Here is an 18,212-nt window from a genome sequence, read left to right on the forward strand (position 1 = left end):
TCAGCCTCTTTGGGCCAAAAAGTACGGGTCTGTGGGACCTATTTATTATCCTCACAAGCAGTTGAAATATTAATTCAGACTCGGCAGTGCTAATTTTCATTGCTACAGAAATAGCGGTGAGAGGTATTGCGGGAGCATCTTGTCTTCGGATGTTTTTTGTTAAAACAATCATAAATATACAGTACTATAATTGTATAGATGCTGATTGTTCCTAATTGTTCCTGGTTTATAAGGATAATCGTAGCATTAAAAAGACAGCCCTAGACAATGGGGGTCATTCCGAGTTGATCGCTAGCTGCCACTGTTTGCAGCGCAGCAATCAGGCTAAAAAATGGCATTTCTGCACATGCATATGCCCCGCAATGCGCACGCGCGACGTACGGATACAAAGCCCGTTGTGGTTGTGCATAGGTTCTAGCGAAGTTTTCAGACGCACTGACGGCCGCAAAAAGATTGACAGGAAGGGGGCGTTTCTGGGTATCAACTGACCATTTTCAGGGAGGGTTTGCAAAAACGCAGGCGTGTCTGAAAAAATGCATGCGTGGCTGGGCGTTCGCTGGGCGGGTGTATGACGTCAAATCCGGACACGAATAGGCTGAAGTGATCGCAAGCGCTGAGTAGGTTCAGAGCTTCTCAGAAACTGCACAAACTGTTTTTGCAGAGCTCGGCTGCACATGCGTTCGCACTTCTGCTAAGCTAAAATACACTCCCCAGTGGGCGGCAGCATAGCGTTTGCACGGCTGCTAAAACTAGCCAGCGAGCGATCAACTCAGAATAACCCCCCATGTCCATATGTCATAAAGTTGCTCTGAGAACATTTATTTAAAGTATCGACGCTCACACGTGCATCGGCCCCTTGCAGGCAATCTTTGGCGATACAGCAGCAGTTTGTTATCCCAAGTAACGTGAACTGCAATTAGGTATCAACGCAAGGAATAAGGGAGGCTATAACGTGGCACCACAGTCTGCTGTCTCTTGCCAGTTAAGGATTTCCAGGAGAACCCGGCAGTTCATCATCCAGATCCGCTTTCTTTCTAGATTCCCCTCTGTCATAACCGACTACTTTAACTGCATTCATGGAAGTGGTTATCACCTATGCAACATGAGGTTGTTCATCAAACAGAGTTATTATCTCACTTGTGAGATGATATCACTTTGTGTTGTGTTGCTGGAAGCGCTGATTTATCGTGGAACAACGTATTTTAGACACTGATTAATCCACCCCCGCAGAATAACACAGCAGGAGCTGATGGTATCTCCCAGGAGAAACTATTGTGCATACACTATGTTATTTACAATAGAGAAATGTAAATGCGTATTATCTTTAGCCAGCATTCTACTCGCTGTGTTCAAGTGAATATATACCCTATGTCTACGTCAGCGTGAATAAATGTTCAGTGTTTAAACGCAGACAAAAAAATGAATTTCACTGCATATGAGAATGTAATAATGAGTGAATGATCTGTCCGAAATTCTGTTTCACTGTAACACTGCCCCCAGTGGTCACATTAAAGCGGTGCATAATGGAATGTTTTTGGTTACAGAACAGGAAATAAGAAACACTTGCCTGCCATGATGTCCAGGATGTAGAATGAGATTATGTGCAAATGCTAACATGTATATACTGTATTAATGGCTTGCCCCTTGTCCCGTAGTGCTGGCTGGGGAGATGTTTTTTAGTGCAACGTAATATTCCATTGAGAACAATATAAATCAAGAGTGAAATTAAGCCAAGTGGAAATTATGGGATAGGTCGACCAGGAATATGCGGAAGGAAACCTTATTATTAATAATAATATTAATAATAATAATAAATTAGGCAAAGTAGACAAGAAAAATGCCCTTTGATAACATCTAAATAGCAACCAATCAGATTCCAGGTACTATCTTTTGGAAGGTGCTAGATAAATGAGAAGTAGGATTTGATTGGTTGCTATGGGCAACATCCCATCTTAAATAGAACTTCCATCTTAGTAAATTTACCCCTATGTGTATACAGTATATATTTCATGTCAATATGTTGAGCTTTACAAACCTAGTCCTGTACTATTGACAAGCAAACTAGTTCTGGGAGAAAGATGGTTTTACCATCAGCATAGGAAAGGGTTCTTTGTGGTAAGGGCATTCAGACTAGAGAATTATCAATCAAAGTAACGGTGATGACATTACATGGGTTTATAAGGGGATTGGATGTCCATCTTACATGAAATGCTGCCGCTAGCTGTGTATAGTATTACAGTGCTACTGTATATTGGAAATGTTCTTTTCCCCCAATGTGAGGTCAGACTGAGAACTTGAAGAGATCTTATGATGTTTCCATCCCCAGGGACCCCCTAATAGTGCATGTTTTCCAGATCTCCTCAGTATCGCAACTGAAATAATTAGCTCCACGTTTTAAAATGTGTCAGCCAGTAATGAAAACATGGGATCCCTGAGGGCTGGAGTTGGGAAACACGGCATGTGTTAGTTAAGCAAGTCCATTGGAAAAGGTAGTTTCATCTCTGAAACAAGGATCCATTAGAAAGAAATCAGATGGTGGGACAACTGTCTTGGTGGATAAAAGGAAAATGTCCCCTTTGTTTCATGATTAAAACATTCCCGCACTTTCCAATGAACTCTTCCCAAGCCCACAGAGGTGCCACGAGATCTCAGCCAGAGACTGTTGAATTGTGGGGGGATTGTTCAACATGAAGAAGTTTTGGGAAAATAATGGAATATGGTACAGAGACAGAGAAAATGGCATTCTACAGAACAGTACATTTTTTCACAAAAATGTATGAATAGCTAATTGAAGCCACAATCCTGTAACATATCCATATTTTACACTTTAAACTGCTTTAGATAGATTAGAAAAATTAGAATATTGGGTTATTGAGACTTTACATAAGCGAAAATCTTGATTAAATTAGCTGCAGGAACCGCGCGCACTAAGCCCCAGACTCTGGCTTATAACGCGTGGGGAAACCCATAGATTCTAGCACTTTACACGGAAACAATGGGTTTTTGTGTGTTAATCCATGGTTTAACGCACTGGGAAAATGCAGAATAATTGAATAGTTTGGTCAGAAACACCAGCGCTTTTCCCCGCACGGCAAACACCCACGCTTAATTGAATCTCCCCCACCCAAGAAACTCTGAAACCTAACCAGACGTGTGTTATCCAGCCGTCATATTTCACACAGTATATGTGATCTGAATTATTTAACAAACTCAAACATAGCAGTACAGACTAATTATAATTTGTGGTACCAGGTTTAATGATGTAATACTTCGAGCCTTGCGTACGGGAAATGTTTCCATTTTTTTTCTCCAGTACTTATGAAAAACGATCCTGTGAATATTTCTTCAGGGTAATAGAGAGCAGAAAAATAAAACCGCACAGAAACATTAGTAAGTAAGCTGTTTAAATGATGAAACTGTTGGACGGCCCCTAGATGGGGAAACAAAATGCTCCGTGAAATGAAAGTCTTGTTTTGTATAGCTGGCATGTTGTTTAACATCAGCTATGTGTCTCTGTTGAGCGCACTGCCACTCAGCCTCCGGGCACACATGAAAGTTATCTCAATAAACCAACACACACTTGCAAGAAGTAACTGTGTCATCAACGACCTCCTCCAGCACTGATCCAAGGCCAATGATCCTTATTTCTGTAATACTCCTAATACAAAATAAACTAAGTGACAAGGAGCTGAGAGTGTAACAATAACCAGACATACAGTAGTTATATTTCCCAAACATCCCCCAATGAGTTTTCCTCCACCAGTTCAATGCAGTGCCACCTGCTGGTTACTCAGTTGTAACTGCAGCCGTGCTTCAAAGAGCAGTTTGATCCTAAAATTTACATGGGATGAAAAACCTCTACAAATGTCTCTTTGTATACAGTACTTAAAAGGCGAAGAAATAAAAAAGAGGTGGTCAGGGATTACATGACTTTAAACTCTACTATCTATCCTTTCTTCTAAGGCAAATAGGGGCTGCTTTTGCCCTCTGTTATGTTACAGTTTGGCTTTATCTTGAGACCTGCTATATCAATCTACTGTTAAGGTGGGTACACACTGGAAGATATATCTGCCGATCAATTGATCGGCAGATATATCTATGGAAGGATCGGACAGTGTGTTGAGCATACACACTCGCCGATCCGTCGGGGACTGACGTCATGAACTGGGCGGGCGTGTCAATCACTGCCGGCCGCCGCAGCATGTGTATGGGTGGTCGGCCGATTGCCCGTACACACAGCGACGCGCCAATATATCGGTAGATATATTGGCCATCGGCTGTGCTGCGGGGCCGACGCGATATGTCTGTGAACGACGGAGTTCACAGACGTATCGGCCGTACACACTGGCCGACGGACCCACGATATATCGGCCAGTGTGTACGGGCCTTAAGTCACTGTGGGGAATAACAAAAACAGAAGAACCCCGTTAATGCATTATCTCCCATCTCTTTCTGCTCCCATACAATAATCATTTCCAACAACTGAATTCACGTTATTTCATTGCAAACGGTGTGATCTACATTATCAGTCCCCAGCAACACTTCAACAGCATTGTCTAAAGTGCTACACGTGTAACAAATATAATAAATATGCTGTAGATAAACTGTGACTGAGCATTGCAAGACCCATACTCTAAGCCCCAAACAGGATCCGGTCTTTAGGTCGACAGTAAGTAGGTCGACACTGTTTAGGTCGACCACTATTGGTCGACAGTGAGTAGGTTGACATGGTTTCTAGGTCGACAGGGACTCTAGGTCGACATGTAAAAGTTCGACATGAGTTTTTCACTTTTTTTTCCTTTTTTTTCCTTTTTCATACTTTACGATCCACGTGGACTACAATTGGGAACGGTAACCTGTGCCGAGCGCAGTGGTAGAGGAGCAAGGCAGTTTCCCCGAAGCAGGGCGAGCGATGCGAGGGGACACGGTGCCCTAATTGGGGTTCTCTGTCACTTTACGTAGAAAACAACACCAAAAAAAGTTTTTTTTTTAAAACTGTCGACCTTTTGTCATGTCGACCTAGAAACCATGTCAACCTACTTACTGTCGACCAATAGTAGTCAACCTAAGTCTTATCCACCTAACATACCACACACCCCAAACAAAGTGCCAAAGGGCAAGTTATTACAGTAGTTTTTATTAAATGGATTTATAGCAACTTACTTGAGATACAGAGTGTTACATGTTGCTATAGTTATAATAATAAATATTATTGTGATCCTAAAAATATTTTATACACATTAAAATCTATATACTGTATATATACAGCATATATAAATAAAAATATATACAGTATATATATATATATATACATATATATATATACTGTGTGTATATATATATATATATATATATATATATATATATAGTATTTTTCTGGGCCAAAGAAACCCATTGCAAAGCCCCTTTACTCTCAGAGGTAAATACAGGATTTGTGGAGGGGGGTTACCAAATGCTTGATTTTAGAGCAAGTGTGGACTGCACATCTGCATACTTAGAACTTCATACAGTGCAGTGTATGTAATATTTCAGACATATATACATATACAGTATGCAGGGCCAGCGATGAGAGCTAGACATCAGCTGCGACAATACAGCAAGCATGCATTCCACAATCCATGTTCACTGCTCTGTGGGGGGTTTCCGAGCAACTGGAATCCCCCCGCCCCTCCCCCGCACATTTAATTATGATTAATACAATTTCAATTACATTCATTGCAGAAGGAATGATTAAAAAACGTTTGCACCAAAGCATATAAATAACAGAAGCATAATGCTATTTAATGTTTACATCTGTAAGATACTAGTGATGAGCGAGGTTCGGTTTTACTCGGTTTTACTCGGTTTTACTCGTTTGAGAACCGAGTAAAACCGAGTAAAACCGAATCCGCTCATCACTATTTAAAGATACTGTAGTTTAAAATCTGTAAATGTAGGATGGAATCTGATATTAATTTAAGGGGAATATAAATTCTCATACGGGTAATCTAAAACACCAAGCAGTGAGTGACTTCATTCTGCCTACTGCCGCTGTACTACCTGTTATATCTATTCACAAATACTGTATGATGACATGATTTATTATATATCCAAATCAAACACATTAATCTATTAACAATTTGGCTCCTTTTTTGTTGGATAAAAATAAAAATCATTTTCTGATTAATTTGAATGTAAAATAACTACAGTACAGGATATGGCCAATCACATGCTCGAAACAGTCACAATTATTATGCACCAATGCCGGGGGCCAGGGTATTTGCTAGTTTTAGAAAACAAAATGCGCAATGACAGGAAAGCAGTCAATAGATTAAAAAGAAGTTAGAACACGAATAAATCATAGTGTTAATTGGAATATATTATATTAGAATCAATTATATTAATACATTTTGAGCAAGCAGGCAGTGGACAGAATATATGAATCACTGCCAGTACGGCGGAACAACACTTTGAGACATTTGCAGACCATGATGTAAGAATCCTTATTATCATTAATACCACAACATATTACAGTGTATCTGTGTCTTCCATGCAGCAGAGACGGTGATTTTTTTGGGCAAAAACCGAAATTAATGAGAGTGCTACTGGGATTGGGTAAAACCGGAACGGTCCAGACGCCGGAACGCTAGACCATCTCCCTGCAGCGACCTCTGCCACCGTGGAGCTTGTAGTGCGCATCCCTGTCAGTCCCCATTCAGGGAGGTGGCCCATCCAGGCTGGGGACTGTAGCAGTTGCAACTGCAATATGGTTTTTACCTCTTCCCTGGACCATTCTGGGAGGCTGTAATTTCTCCTGCCCCATCTCCCCAGTGACATCTGTCACAGACAACCCCCCCCCCCCCCCCCCCACCCCGACAGGACATTCACCAGATGGGGAGGCGTACTACAAGTTCTACAGTGGCAGATGTTGCGGCAGGGAGCTGGTCTGGTGTTCCGAGTCCGGACCATTCCGGGTTTACCCCACCCCAGTGCAGTCCATGTATGTACTAAGGAGTAGTGACATCGCTGAGACACTGTGGGACCGGTTTAAAGTTGCATATAAGGCTACAGTGTTTAGCACTGCGCATGCATCTACTGGGGGTTCCACGTCATAGCCAGGTCAGTTATATCTGTACGCAGCTAAGTGGGTGGATCTAGGTGGCAATGTGGTGTTCACATGTAGGCTAAGCTGAGTGAGTGCATGTTAAGTGCGTAGCTGGAACTGCGGACTATGTAGAGATATGCATGACCAGTGTTGAACGCACATACCTGTGCAGCTGCGGCTTAGTACGCAGTGGCTGTGCAGAAATATGCAAATGTCGCAGCCACTGGGATTTGTACTAAGATGCCCACTGGAGGTGTCTCACATCCGCCGCTTGTGTCTGAAGATGCATCGGACGCACATCGGTCATTTACCAAACTTTAGAGTTACCCTGTAGTCGCGCAGCATGGCCGTTGCAAGTAAGATCATAGTCTCAGGATATGACACGCCCCCAAAAGGGTTGCCACGCATCTGTGTTTGAGTGGCCCCTGCCATGTTACCTCCCAGAAGTGCTCCCTGACTGTCACTCACTAGGTGAGTGAGTCCTCATTGCGACCAGCACATGCGCAGTGTGACCTAGACGCGTGCGCAATGGGGAAAACTCACTCCACAGCGTATATCAACATTGCGGCCATCTCTAAATCAGGCCCTTGGTTCCACGCAAGTGGTGGAGTGCAGTTGTGTCCGATTTGTGTGCAACTCTGAATCGGCCTCGGTGCCTCATGCCTCTATCACATGTCACAGGTTCCTAGTAACGTGAAAAATGGCTGCCTGCAGTAGGCAACAGATATACTCTAAGTATCAAGAACAATATATGTAGCCAATAGAGATGTCTCACAATGCCACAGGTGGATTCACGGCAGATCAGAAATCCTCATCTCAGTTAAGTAAAGGCCCCCATACATATAAGTGCTGATCCCTAGACCCGACTGGAAGTGACGATCAGCAGGTAATGGTGATCGGTGATCCGTCGGGGAATCAGGATTTTTAAACATTAAAAAAAATAATAATAATTTTACCTATCGGGGAAATCAGGATTTTTAAACATGTTTAATATTCCTGATTTCCCGACCCTGCCGCCTGGGTATTGGGACACTGCAGCAATTTCTCTCTGATGTATGGGAGCCTTCACAGTAAGTCTGTATTTAACTAACATTATCTCACACTAGAAATATAAGTATTACTGACATTACTATGATAAAAGCAATCCAACATTAGGCCTCTTTATATAGAAGTTACTGTACAGTCTTCGCCAACAGTGTTCTACATTAATTTAGTCATCAGGCCTGTCATAACCAAAGCAAATGCCTGCATCACCAATAACCAACCAAGTACGGTAATGACCAACCAATCAGCATGCTGTGCCACATAATTATAGTATACAGAAAGCCTTGAAGACGGTCGGTCTTACCTGTAGGAGCCAGTAACACCTTCTGTGGAACGTTGGGATAATGGACGAATGAACGTAGCAGCCATATAGACACTAGAATAAGCAGAAAGACAAAGTGGTATTAATAAAACAAGAATAGCCCAGTAAGATTTCCTTATTGCCACCCACGTTTGCTCCCATTATTTTCACCATAGAAATATATTTCACATTCTTGTAATATACAAGCAATCACAGATATTTTTATGCTTGTCCCCAGACAGGACAGCAAAGAGATGTCTGGGCCAGTACCAGAAGGAGAGTGGATTGGGGTCATAGCCCAGCATCTGGGGTCATGGCCATTGCTCAGTGTTGAATACCGGGTCTCAGAGTGTACTGCACATATACAGGTCTCCGGGAACATGGCACCCACACCTTGTTCCTGTGGACTTCACTACTGCACATGCACAAATCACTGGGAAAATGGCCACAGTTCCTGTGATTTCTGATGCCCTGCCTGGACTCTGGAGACAGTGTAGAGGTAAGTATAATTATAGGGTGAAGGGTGTGCGATATGGGGACCCCCCGAACCCATGTACACAACAACCTTGCACCCATTCCAGATACGCCAATGTGTTTGTCACATTAGGGCTGCCACTCTCGCCCTTCACCACAGTTAGTGACCCCTTAGCTGCTGGTCTCTCCATAGGTCAGTCATTTTTAATGTTGAGCATGTAATACTTCCATCGTTGTGAAAATTCAAAGCGCTTGACTGTCTCCATAATGTAATTTGTTTCTTGTAAATTGATAGCCTGCATTGAATGATAGCGCTGCATGGTAGCAACAATACACTTAATAACTATGTAATCTCCCCTTTAGGCAATCATTTCTTTTTCTTAATTATAACGGTTCCTTCCACATACATTTCACTACTGGAAAGGTTTTCGTACCATGCGGCACGCCTAAGCTTACCCAAAAGAAAGCCATGACCTTCAATATTAGATGTAGGTGGCATCTCAAATTTATGACACAGACATATATTTCTTATCATAAGCATAGAAGTTATTGAACTGCTGCCCTTTTCTATTCCCTGGCTCGATTTCCCTGCAGATTTTCCAACTTACAGTCCAGATCAAACTTTGAGTTGAAGAAACTTGGCTTTTCAAATATTGTGCAATAAAATCATTAATCATAACTGGCATTCCTCATTCCGTGATTCCGCTCAGGGTAAATACTTCTCTCCAGCTGGGCTCCATGCCGTGCCGTTTTATTTTTTTTTTTATTATTATTTTACATTTAATTGTGCAAGGTGTTTTTCTCGTTCCTCAAACATCAAAGTGATTCGTTATTAAAATATAGATGCTTAGTGCTACATGTTCATTAGTCATTTAATGATCTCGTAACTTTGGCTGTTTTTCTTATTTATTTCTTTTCCTAGGCAGCTTGTGTTGCGTATGCAAGATACAAAAAAGCAAAATGCATCTTGTGTTCATCATCAGAAAATGTAAAAGTTTTCAACCCTGGAAAGTTGTAACTGTTGCTCGTGATGCAATTTAGATGCAGTTTGGAGCTAATGATAATGGGGGTCATTCTGACCTGTTCGCTCGCTGCTTTTTGGCGCAGCCGAGCGAACGGTCCCTACAGCGCATGCGCCGGCGCCGTAGTGCACAGCTATGATCAACTCGGAATGACCCCCAAAGCCCTGTGAATTATTCCTGTATCTTTGTTTCATGACTGACAGATATACAGTGGAGGTTATTTACAAAAGTGTGAAAACGTTTACTTAGAATCAGCCCCATAATGGTGAAAGCATTATGTCGACGGGACACGGTTGTAATGTTTTTAAAGCGTCATGTTTAACATTGCAATGCCAACACAGTTTTATTAAAATATTTTTTAATAATAATAAGTAATAGTAATTTGTTAAAAAAAAAAGAAAAAAAAAGAAAATACAGTATGCTGACAAAGTACAGAAAATATCAGCTTATCTGAATAATAAGTCATACGATCACTGCCAGTCCACAATCAATAGCATCACAGGTACTGTATGTGGTAGCATCACAACTGACAAGTGAGATCACCAGATGGAGAGTGGTGGAGGCCAACCAACGTGATTAGTCACAAAGACTTTGGGGTATATTCAATTAAAGTCGAAAGCTGCCGTCTGTCGAAAAGACGGCAGTTTTCGACTTTTTAAGGTCGAATTGTGATTCGACCTATTCAATATATCCCAAAATTTTTCGACAAGTCAACGAATTCGACTTGTCGAAAAGCACGTGGATCGGCGGAATAGCTGCCGATCCACATGCTTGTGTTGAAAACGGGGCCAAAATTGACAGGTTTTGACCCCCTTTTCGGCCATCTCAGTCCGACATAAAAAAATGTCGTACTGAGATGAGGGATTAGAGCAGGGGGGGGGAGAGAGCTGCAGGGAGACAGGGGAAAGCCGCGGGCATATAGAGGAGATCAGCGCTACAGTAGCGCTGCAGCAGGATGTCACACAGCCGCGCCGCTCACGGCAGCTTCCACCCGGCTCCAGTAAGTGAGGTCGCGCTTGCTGGAGCCGGGTGGACACTGCCGTGAGGTCGGGCGGCTGTGTGACATCCTCCTGCAGCGCTACTGTAGCGCTGATCTCCTCTGTCTGCCGGCGGCAGTCCCCGCTGGTCTCCCCGCGGCTCCCCACCTCTCCCCATCTGGGTCCCTCATCTCAATTCGACTTGAAAAAGTCGAATTGAGATGAGATTTGAATAGGGGTTGTCGGATCCATTCCGACAAATGCATGTCGGAATGGATCCGACGCTAATTGAATATACCCCTTAGTCACTAACCCCTGACATTGTTTTTATGTGAAACGCGTTGGTTTGTTTTCAATTATTATTTTTGAACTGTAGTACACTAGTTGTCTCCTTTATCCGCCAGTGGCTGGCTGTGGATATCCTGCAGCAGTGAAGCTGCCTATTGTCTGTGATGGTTGATGTTCAGTATAATCAGATACGCTGTTTGAAACAAGCTGGAATAAGTACCGTGTATAACACACACACATACATTTATATACTTCTTACTGGTGTGCCTCCCCACATATTCCAATGCCACACTGAGCAACGAGCACTGAGCAACTTTCAGTTATACTCTGCCTGAGCCCCTAACACATACATGCTGTCAGTACCTACTTAGGATGCCTTCAGGATAACCCAGCTGTGCAATCGTGCACTGAATAAACACAGTACTGTAGTTCGGCCAGAGGAAAAAAATATCAGATCCCTGACATACACAAATGAATATAAGGCTCACTATATTTTATTATCTTCTAGGTTTTGCAGAGGGTTTCCCTAAGGGCTCTGACATATTAACGAGAGTAAACTGTTTACTCATCATCAAAATAAAAATAGAGAAGCTGGTAGGACGATCCCAGGACAATTGCTTTCCCCTTGAGGGCCTGTCAAAGCAGCTGGGTCCATGGCTGAGAATTGTTATAAATCAGACTCAATAAGAGCAATGTATGCTAAAAAAAACATAGAAACTCCATCCCATAAATGCGGACAAGGTCTAGAATAAGGTCTGCGCATTACTTCACTTCCTATATCCATCACTTTTTCATTCATGGTGACAATGTCAGCCCAGAGTGTTATGGTGAAGGATGCTGAGAATTAATATGTAAAGATCCGTGCAGTGTGTCTAGATTTTGCTCTACAAAATTAATCTTTCACATGAAAGGAGAATGTGACGCTTTAAATAAAACCGTTAGACATTTCTGACAGACCGGACACATTTTTTGACGTACTTCTCCAATCGTAACACGCATGCATGTATGTTGTGCAGCCTGACTACAATATTAATGCTGCAGGAAGCAAAGCCCACATCAGATCTGGAACTCGGTGGAATACGGCCGTGGAGCCTGGCTAATGCACAAATGCCGACGTGGATATTAAATCAGGGCGTTACATTAGATGGACCTGTCAGCAGACATTTGTGTCATCATTTCTAATCAAAATCCTGTCCAATTGGATTTCACTAGGTGGAGGATTTTTTTTGGGGTGGGCCATCTGATGACCAGGACGAATGATAACCCTTCCAGCACTCAGTCTGTACAGTCTGCCACTCCAGTAACGACATTTCCACAGATCTGATTGGCAGTTGGGCTTAACTGCAACTGATCTGGTTTGGAGTTTTATAAGGATAAGGAAAGAGGAACATCGTCAAGACTATTGGGAGGAATAAAGCTGTGGTCTGAACAACCCTTAGCCATAAAGTTTCAATATTACAAAGGGAAAAAAAAATAGCTTCTGTGAGTGTTATGGCATGGACATTAACATGACCATCATGAGGTTCTTTCAATAGTTACTGTGAGGAGCACTGCTAAATAATTTCATGAGGGAGAGGAGCCTGGGGCAAAACAGGAAAAGATAGAGGATATGTTAATAGATTTTACTGTACAGTGGATAAGTTGCCCATGGAAACCAATCAGAATTGAAGTAACAATGCCAAGCTTCCTGCATACAGATGTGGCACGTCTGCATTTTTGCCGCCCTTCCTCGTTAGCCGCCTCCACCACACGGTCCCTGGCTGTCAGTCACTTTGTGAAAAAATCCTCACTGCGAGTGACATCGCTTTGGTACCTTCGTGCGCAGTTTGCCAATAATCGCTCACTGATATAAGTAAATACTTGCGTTGCATACATCTCTGAATCAGGCACATTGGGGGTCATTCCGAGTTGATCGCTAGCTGCCGTTGTTCGCAGCGCAGCGATCAGGCTAAAAATCGGCTTTTCTGCGCATGCGTATGGGCCGCAGTGCGCACATGCGACGTACTTTGACACAAAACTATGCAGTTTTACACAAGGTCGAGCGACTCTTTTCAGTCGCTCGTCTGATCGGTGAGTGATTGACAGGAAAGGGGCGCTTCAGGGCGGTAACTGACCGTTTTCCGGGAGTGTGATAAAAAAAGCAGGTGTGTCAGATGAAAACGCAGGCGTGCCTGGGGAAACAGGGGAGTGGCTGGCCGAACGCTGGGCGTGTATGTGACGTCAAAACAGGAACTAAATAGTCTGAAGTGATCGCAAGGTAGGAGTAGGTCTGGAGCTACTCAGAAACTGCATGAAAATATTTTGGAGCAGTTCTGCTAACCTTTCGGTCGCACTTCTGCTAAGCTAAGATACACTCCCAGAGGGCGCCTAGCGTTCGCACTGCTGCTAAAAGCAGCTAGCGAGCGATCAACTCGGAATGAGGGCCATAATGCAATGACATGTTTTGTGAAAAACTGGCAGTTGGAAGGGTGTGCGATCTGAAAGACAACTCTAATTGCTAAGCAATAACTAGTAACATGTAAATTATGCCTACAACGTTATATTCACACTGCAATAAACTCTTAAGGATAGATACTACAAGTTCTGAAGAACTTCTCTGTTTAGAAACCACAATGGACTGTATGTGAACCTGTTAGGGAAGTGGCTTTATACAGTAGTAAAGATGTGCGGTTCGGTTCTTTAGAAATCTGAACCCACCCGAGTATTGTGGGTCCGAACCTAAACAAGTCTTGGTTGTGATCTGCCTGCGGTTCGGGAATTTGGATTTTAAATACAAATTTTGGGTTTTGGATTGCAAAAATTATATGATTTTAGCTGTTTGTTTTATACATTTTCAAGAAATCCGAAACCCAAGATTCGGATTTTAAATCCGAATCAAAACACTTGAGGGTGGTTTTGCAAAACCAAAACAAAGCACGTAAATTAGAACCAAAACATGAGATTCTGCGCAAGTCTCTACTTTATAGGCAGAGCTGAGAGCTGTGTCTCCATTTTATACAACCTGAGAATGAATATAAAACGGATTTCATGCTGCTTTTACAAAGTTCTAGGCATGTGACAGTAAATGCCACAATGTGATTGGCTACCTCAGTGATTCTCAAAATGTGTGGGGCCACTTGCAGGGGTGCCTCAGGTTGGTGGTCCAGGACCAATTAAAACTATTTATTGTCATTGTAAAAGGCAAAACTAGTGCTGGTGGCTGCCAATCATAAAATATGTGGACAAACAGAAGCAAATCTTATTCCTCAGCACATAATTGAACCTAAGGATGACATATAAACATAATTTACTTAATTTAATATTTTTTTCTACATTTCTCAATAAGAAACTTTTGGCATAAAGGTGCCATGAAAAAAATTCTTATACTCTAGGGTGCCGTGATTCAAAATAAGTTTGGGAACTACTGGGCTACCTTCTTGTTTGCTTGACAGTGATTGGTCTGATTCTTTACTCCAAAATATCTCATCTGCATCAGACCAGATTGGTGCAATTCGTTTATTTTTTTCTCCTATTAACAGAGCTCTACAGACATTGAAGGGAAGGGAATGTTATGAGTTCAACCTCCTATATAATGTGCCAAAATACATGTTTTGTGTGTTTTATTACCATTATAAACATTGAGACAATATTTATAGGTAGCTGTCTCTAAACACAACATAACTTATGTAACTTTGCCATCCCCAGCTCTCTTCATCACAGTAAATATGAGTCTTAGTACGGTAACATCCGATTTTATCAATTTCTCTATTAGTCACGAGAGGTAGAGCTGCAAGAACTCATTTACATACATAAATTCATTATCCCCCGTTAAAATTTCGCACATCACATACAGCGGAGCAATCATAAATCTCCTTCCGATAAGTTTGCTGTAAAGTATAAATAATCATATTTGAGGTCCTACTAAAACCGTACTTCAAATATAACGGAATTTAATGACTTGTTGCCATCCCGGAGGCAGCTGCGTTATGGAGATCTTATCAGGAATGAATTTATAAGACTGTGGATGGAGACTGGACCTGAAATGTCTTTATGACAGCACGGCAAATTGCTTTAAGGGAAAATAAAGTCTTGAATGTTAAAATAATATTTCTTGCAAAGCTTTAAAGTAAACTAAGATCGAAATATGGCTGTTACATGTGTTGCGTAAAATATATTATACTACCAGCAAGCTACAGGAAAAATGTTCTTATTTTTAACCACTTGCCTGGCATGGTCGCATTAGATGCGACCATGCCTGCAAGTGCTTTATATGACCTGGTCGCACAGGATGCGACCAGTCAGATAAACAGTGTTAGCAGCGGCAGGGAAGGTAAACTACCCTCTGCTGCTGCTGACGGAGGGACCGGAAGGTCCCTCTGCCTCCCTGCACTCTCCCCTAATGATTGCCGTGCTGATGATCACTTCTGATCGGTCAGCACTGCAGCCCCCCCTTCCTCCAGCGGCCGCAGACAATGGCAGCCGCTGGGGAAGTATAAGTTAATCCGAAGACACCCCCAGACCCCCCCTGTATACCTGGAGACTGTCCCGGCTTACTAAATGAAAGCCGCGATGGTCGTGATGTTTCCGATGGTCGCAATATTTCCGATCGATGTTTTGATGTTTGAAGGGAAAAATGTATCTTTTTTAACTAAAACCATTTTGCATAGGGTTAAAAAATACTGACAATTTCGGAGCGGTTTTTGGGGAAAAATCATTTAAGTGGTTAAAGGGGCTGTACAACTTTTTTTTTTTTTAGATATTAACCTACCCATCTCTCTTGAATAAGGACACTTGTTATTAGAACACTAGGCACTACCAGCAAGAGTAGGCACAGACACTGGGCATTGCTAGGCCTTGCCATAATTATCAAACGCAAAGGCTTTTAAATTCTTTAATGACCCCAGTACTAATTTAGCTATAACAATCAGACGTGATCCCTTCCATCAGTGTCATTCTTATACCAAGTACTTATGCCTGGTAGCGTGCCCCTCTTGCACTCTGAGTTATTGTGCCATGCATTGCTGTAAAGTCAGTTGGATTCAGGGGCACCAGAGTTCCTAAAAGTCCGTCGATGTAAACGATACATTGGGGCAGATGTATTAACCTGGAGAAGGCATAAGGAAGTGATAAACCAGTGCAAGGTGATAAACACATCAGCCAATCAGCTCCTAACTGTTAATTTACATATTGGAGCTGATTGGCTGGTGCTTTATCACTGGTTTATCACTTCCTTATGCCTTCTCCAGGTTAATACATCTGCCCCAATGATTATTCCTAATATCTGCCTGTCAATGCGGACATGAAAGGGTTTATGGCTAGGTATGATCTTAGCAAATATCATTATTGATAATTCCAGTCCTGTACCATTAAAGTTCACAACAGTACATTAAATGAAGCCATAGTAATGTTTTCTATATCATTACAGACCTCTCTCGGTTAAATTATCTCCGGTTCTCCAGCTGGCTGACGGCATTTAAAAAAACCTTCTCACTTACCCACATAATTTTGTTAGTATCAACCTGAGGTTAGAAACAAACAAATTAATTCTAGCCCTGAGCCAAAGTTATTGGTTTTTATAACTCCCTTTAATGACTTCTGTTTTCATAATTAGTGTTAACAAAATACATTTTAATTTGATTTTGCCTCAAGTTCCCATCTGAAAAAAAAGTCATTCTTTATATTAGGGTATATATGTTGGCTAATCGTTACTTAGTAAATGTTACTGAGGAGCCAGTCCTTTCCAAGAGCGCTCAGTTATTACTACACTGTTTGCGCTAAGGAAATTAGTTTCAGTCCTGTTTAAGTTTAGAACATTGGATATACTTTATAGCCTAGCTACTTTCTGTAGAACTGGGCAATATTGTCAGTATTTTATATTGTATATATTCCCTTTGTATTGGTATAATATTATAGAAATGGATGAATGCATAAAAATGTCCTTGTTACAGGCCTTACCAGAGTCGGCCCTAACCAATATGATGCCCTAGGCAAGATTTTGGGTGGTGCCCCCTAGCACCGCCGCTAGTTCTGCAGGAGATGCCTGGCATGAGTCAGCTGGCAGCTCTGCTAACGTCGGGCACCTTTTGTTTATGAAAATGCATCTTATTTGCATTACTATGTGGCCAGGACGCACAAGCAGCTTCTGCTGATTAAAATGATATGCCGCATGCCTATATTCTGTGTGCGACTGCCGCTGTATCTGCATACGAAATGCTACATTACAGTGATTTCCAGGAATACACTGCAACGTAGCATTTTGTATGCAGATACAGCCGCAGTCACACACAGAATATAGGCATGCCGCATATCATTTTAATCAGCAGAAGCTGCTGGTGCCCCTAAGCATACCAAATGCCCTAGGCATTTGCCTAGTTTGCCTATGCCTAAGGCCGGCTCTGGGCCTTACCTATTGTCTATAATGCACAGCTCCACTTTCAGTGCAGTTGCTATTGTTTGATTTCTCTTCCCCATAGATCCTTTATTTCCTCCTGCAGCTGTCCTGTCAATCAGGTATGATCAGGGGTAAGAGTAACTGTGCACCAGACTATGGTGGTCATTCCGAGTTGTTCGCTCGTTGCCAATTTTCGCTATGCTGCGATTTGTTGCTAAATGCGCATGCGCATGGTACGCAGAGCGCATGCGCTAGGTTATTTTACACAAAACTTAGTAGATTTGCTGGTGTTTGTGCGGCGCTTTTTAGTCGCACCGCTGATTGGTGAATGATTGACAGGAAAGGGGCGTTTGTGGGTGGTAACTGAGCGTTTTCCGGGAGTGTGCTAAAAAACGCAGGCGTGTCAGGGAAAAATGCGGGAGTGTCTGGAGAAACGGGGGAGTGGCTGGACGAACGCAGGGCGTGTTTGTGATGTCAAACCAGGAACTAAATGGACCGAGCTGATCGCAAACTAGGAGTAGGTCTGGAGCTACTCAGAAACTGCAAGAAAATATTTAGTAGCAATTCTGCTACTCTTTCGTTCGCTATTCTGCTAAGCTAAAATACACTCCCAGAGGGCGGCGGCCTAGCGTTTGCAATACTGCTAAAAGCA

The 18,212-nt window shown here is 42.4% G+C and overlaps 1 protein-coding gene across 8 annotated transcripts in view; it reads right to left on the bottom strand.

The window, feature by feature from the left end:
* CAMTA1 (calmodulin binding transcription activator 1) overlaps nt 1-18,212 on the bottom strand; it is a 2,328,268-nt gene that overhangs the window by 1,024,797 nt on the left and 1,285,259 nt on the right. For all 8 annotated transcript variants that reach the window (XM_063943384.1, XM_063943385.1, XM_063943383.1 and 5 more), the window contains exon 5: nt 8,433-8,504. In XM_063943384.1, coding sequence (XP_063799454.1) covers nt 8,433-8,504 — 72 coding nt within the window. The remainder of the gene's footprint in view (nt 1-8,432; nt 8,505-18,212) is intronic.

The sequence above is a fragment of the Pseudophryne corroboree genome, chromosome 10 (genome assembly GCF_028390025.1).
Source record: "Pseudophryne corroboree isolate aPseCor3 chromosome 10, aPseCor3.hap2, whole genome shotgun sequence".
NCBI lineage: Eukaryota > Metazoa > Chordata > Amphibia > Anura > Myobatrachidae > Pseudophryne > Pseudophryne corroboree.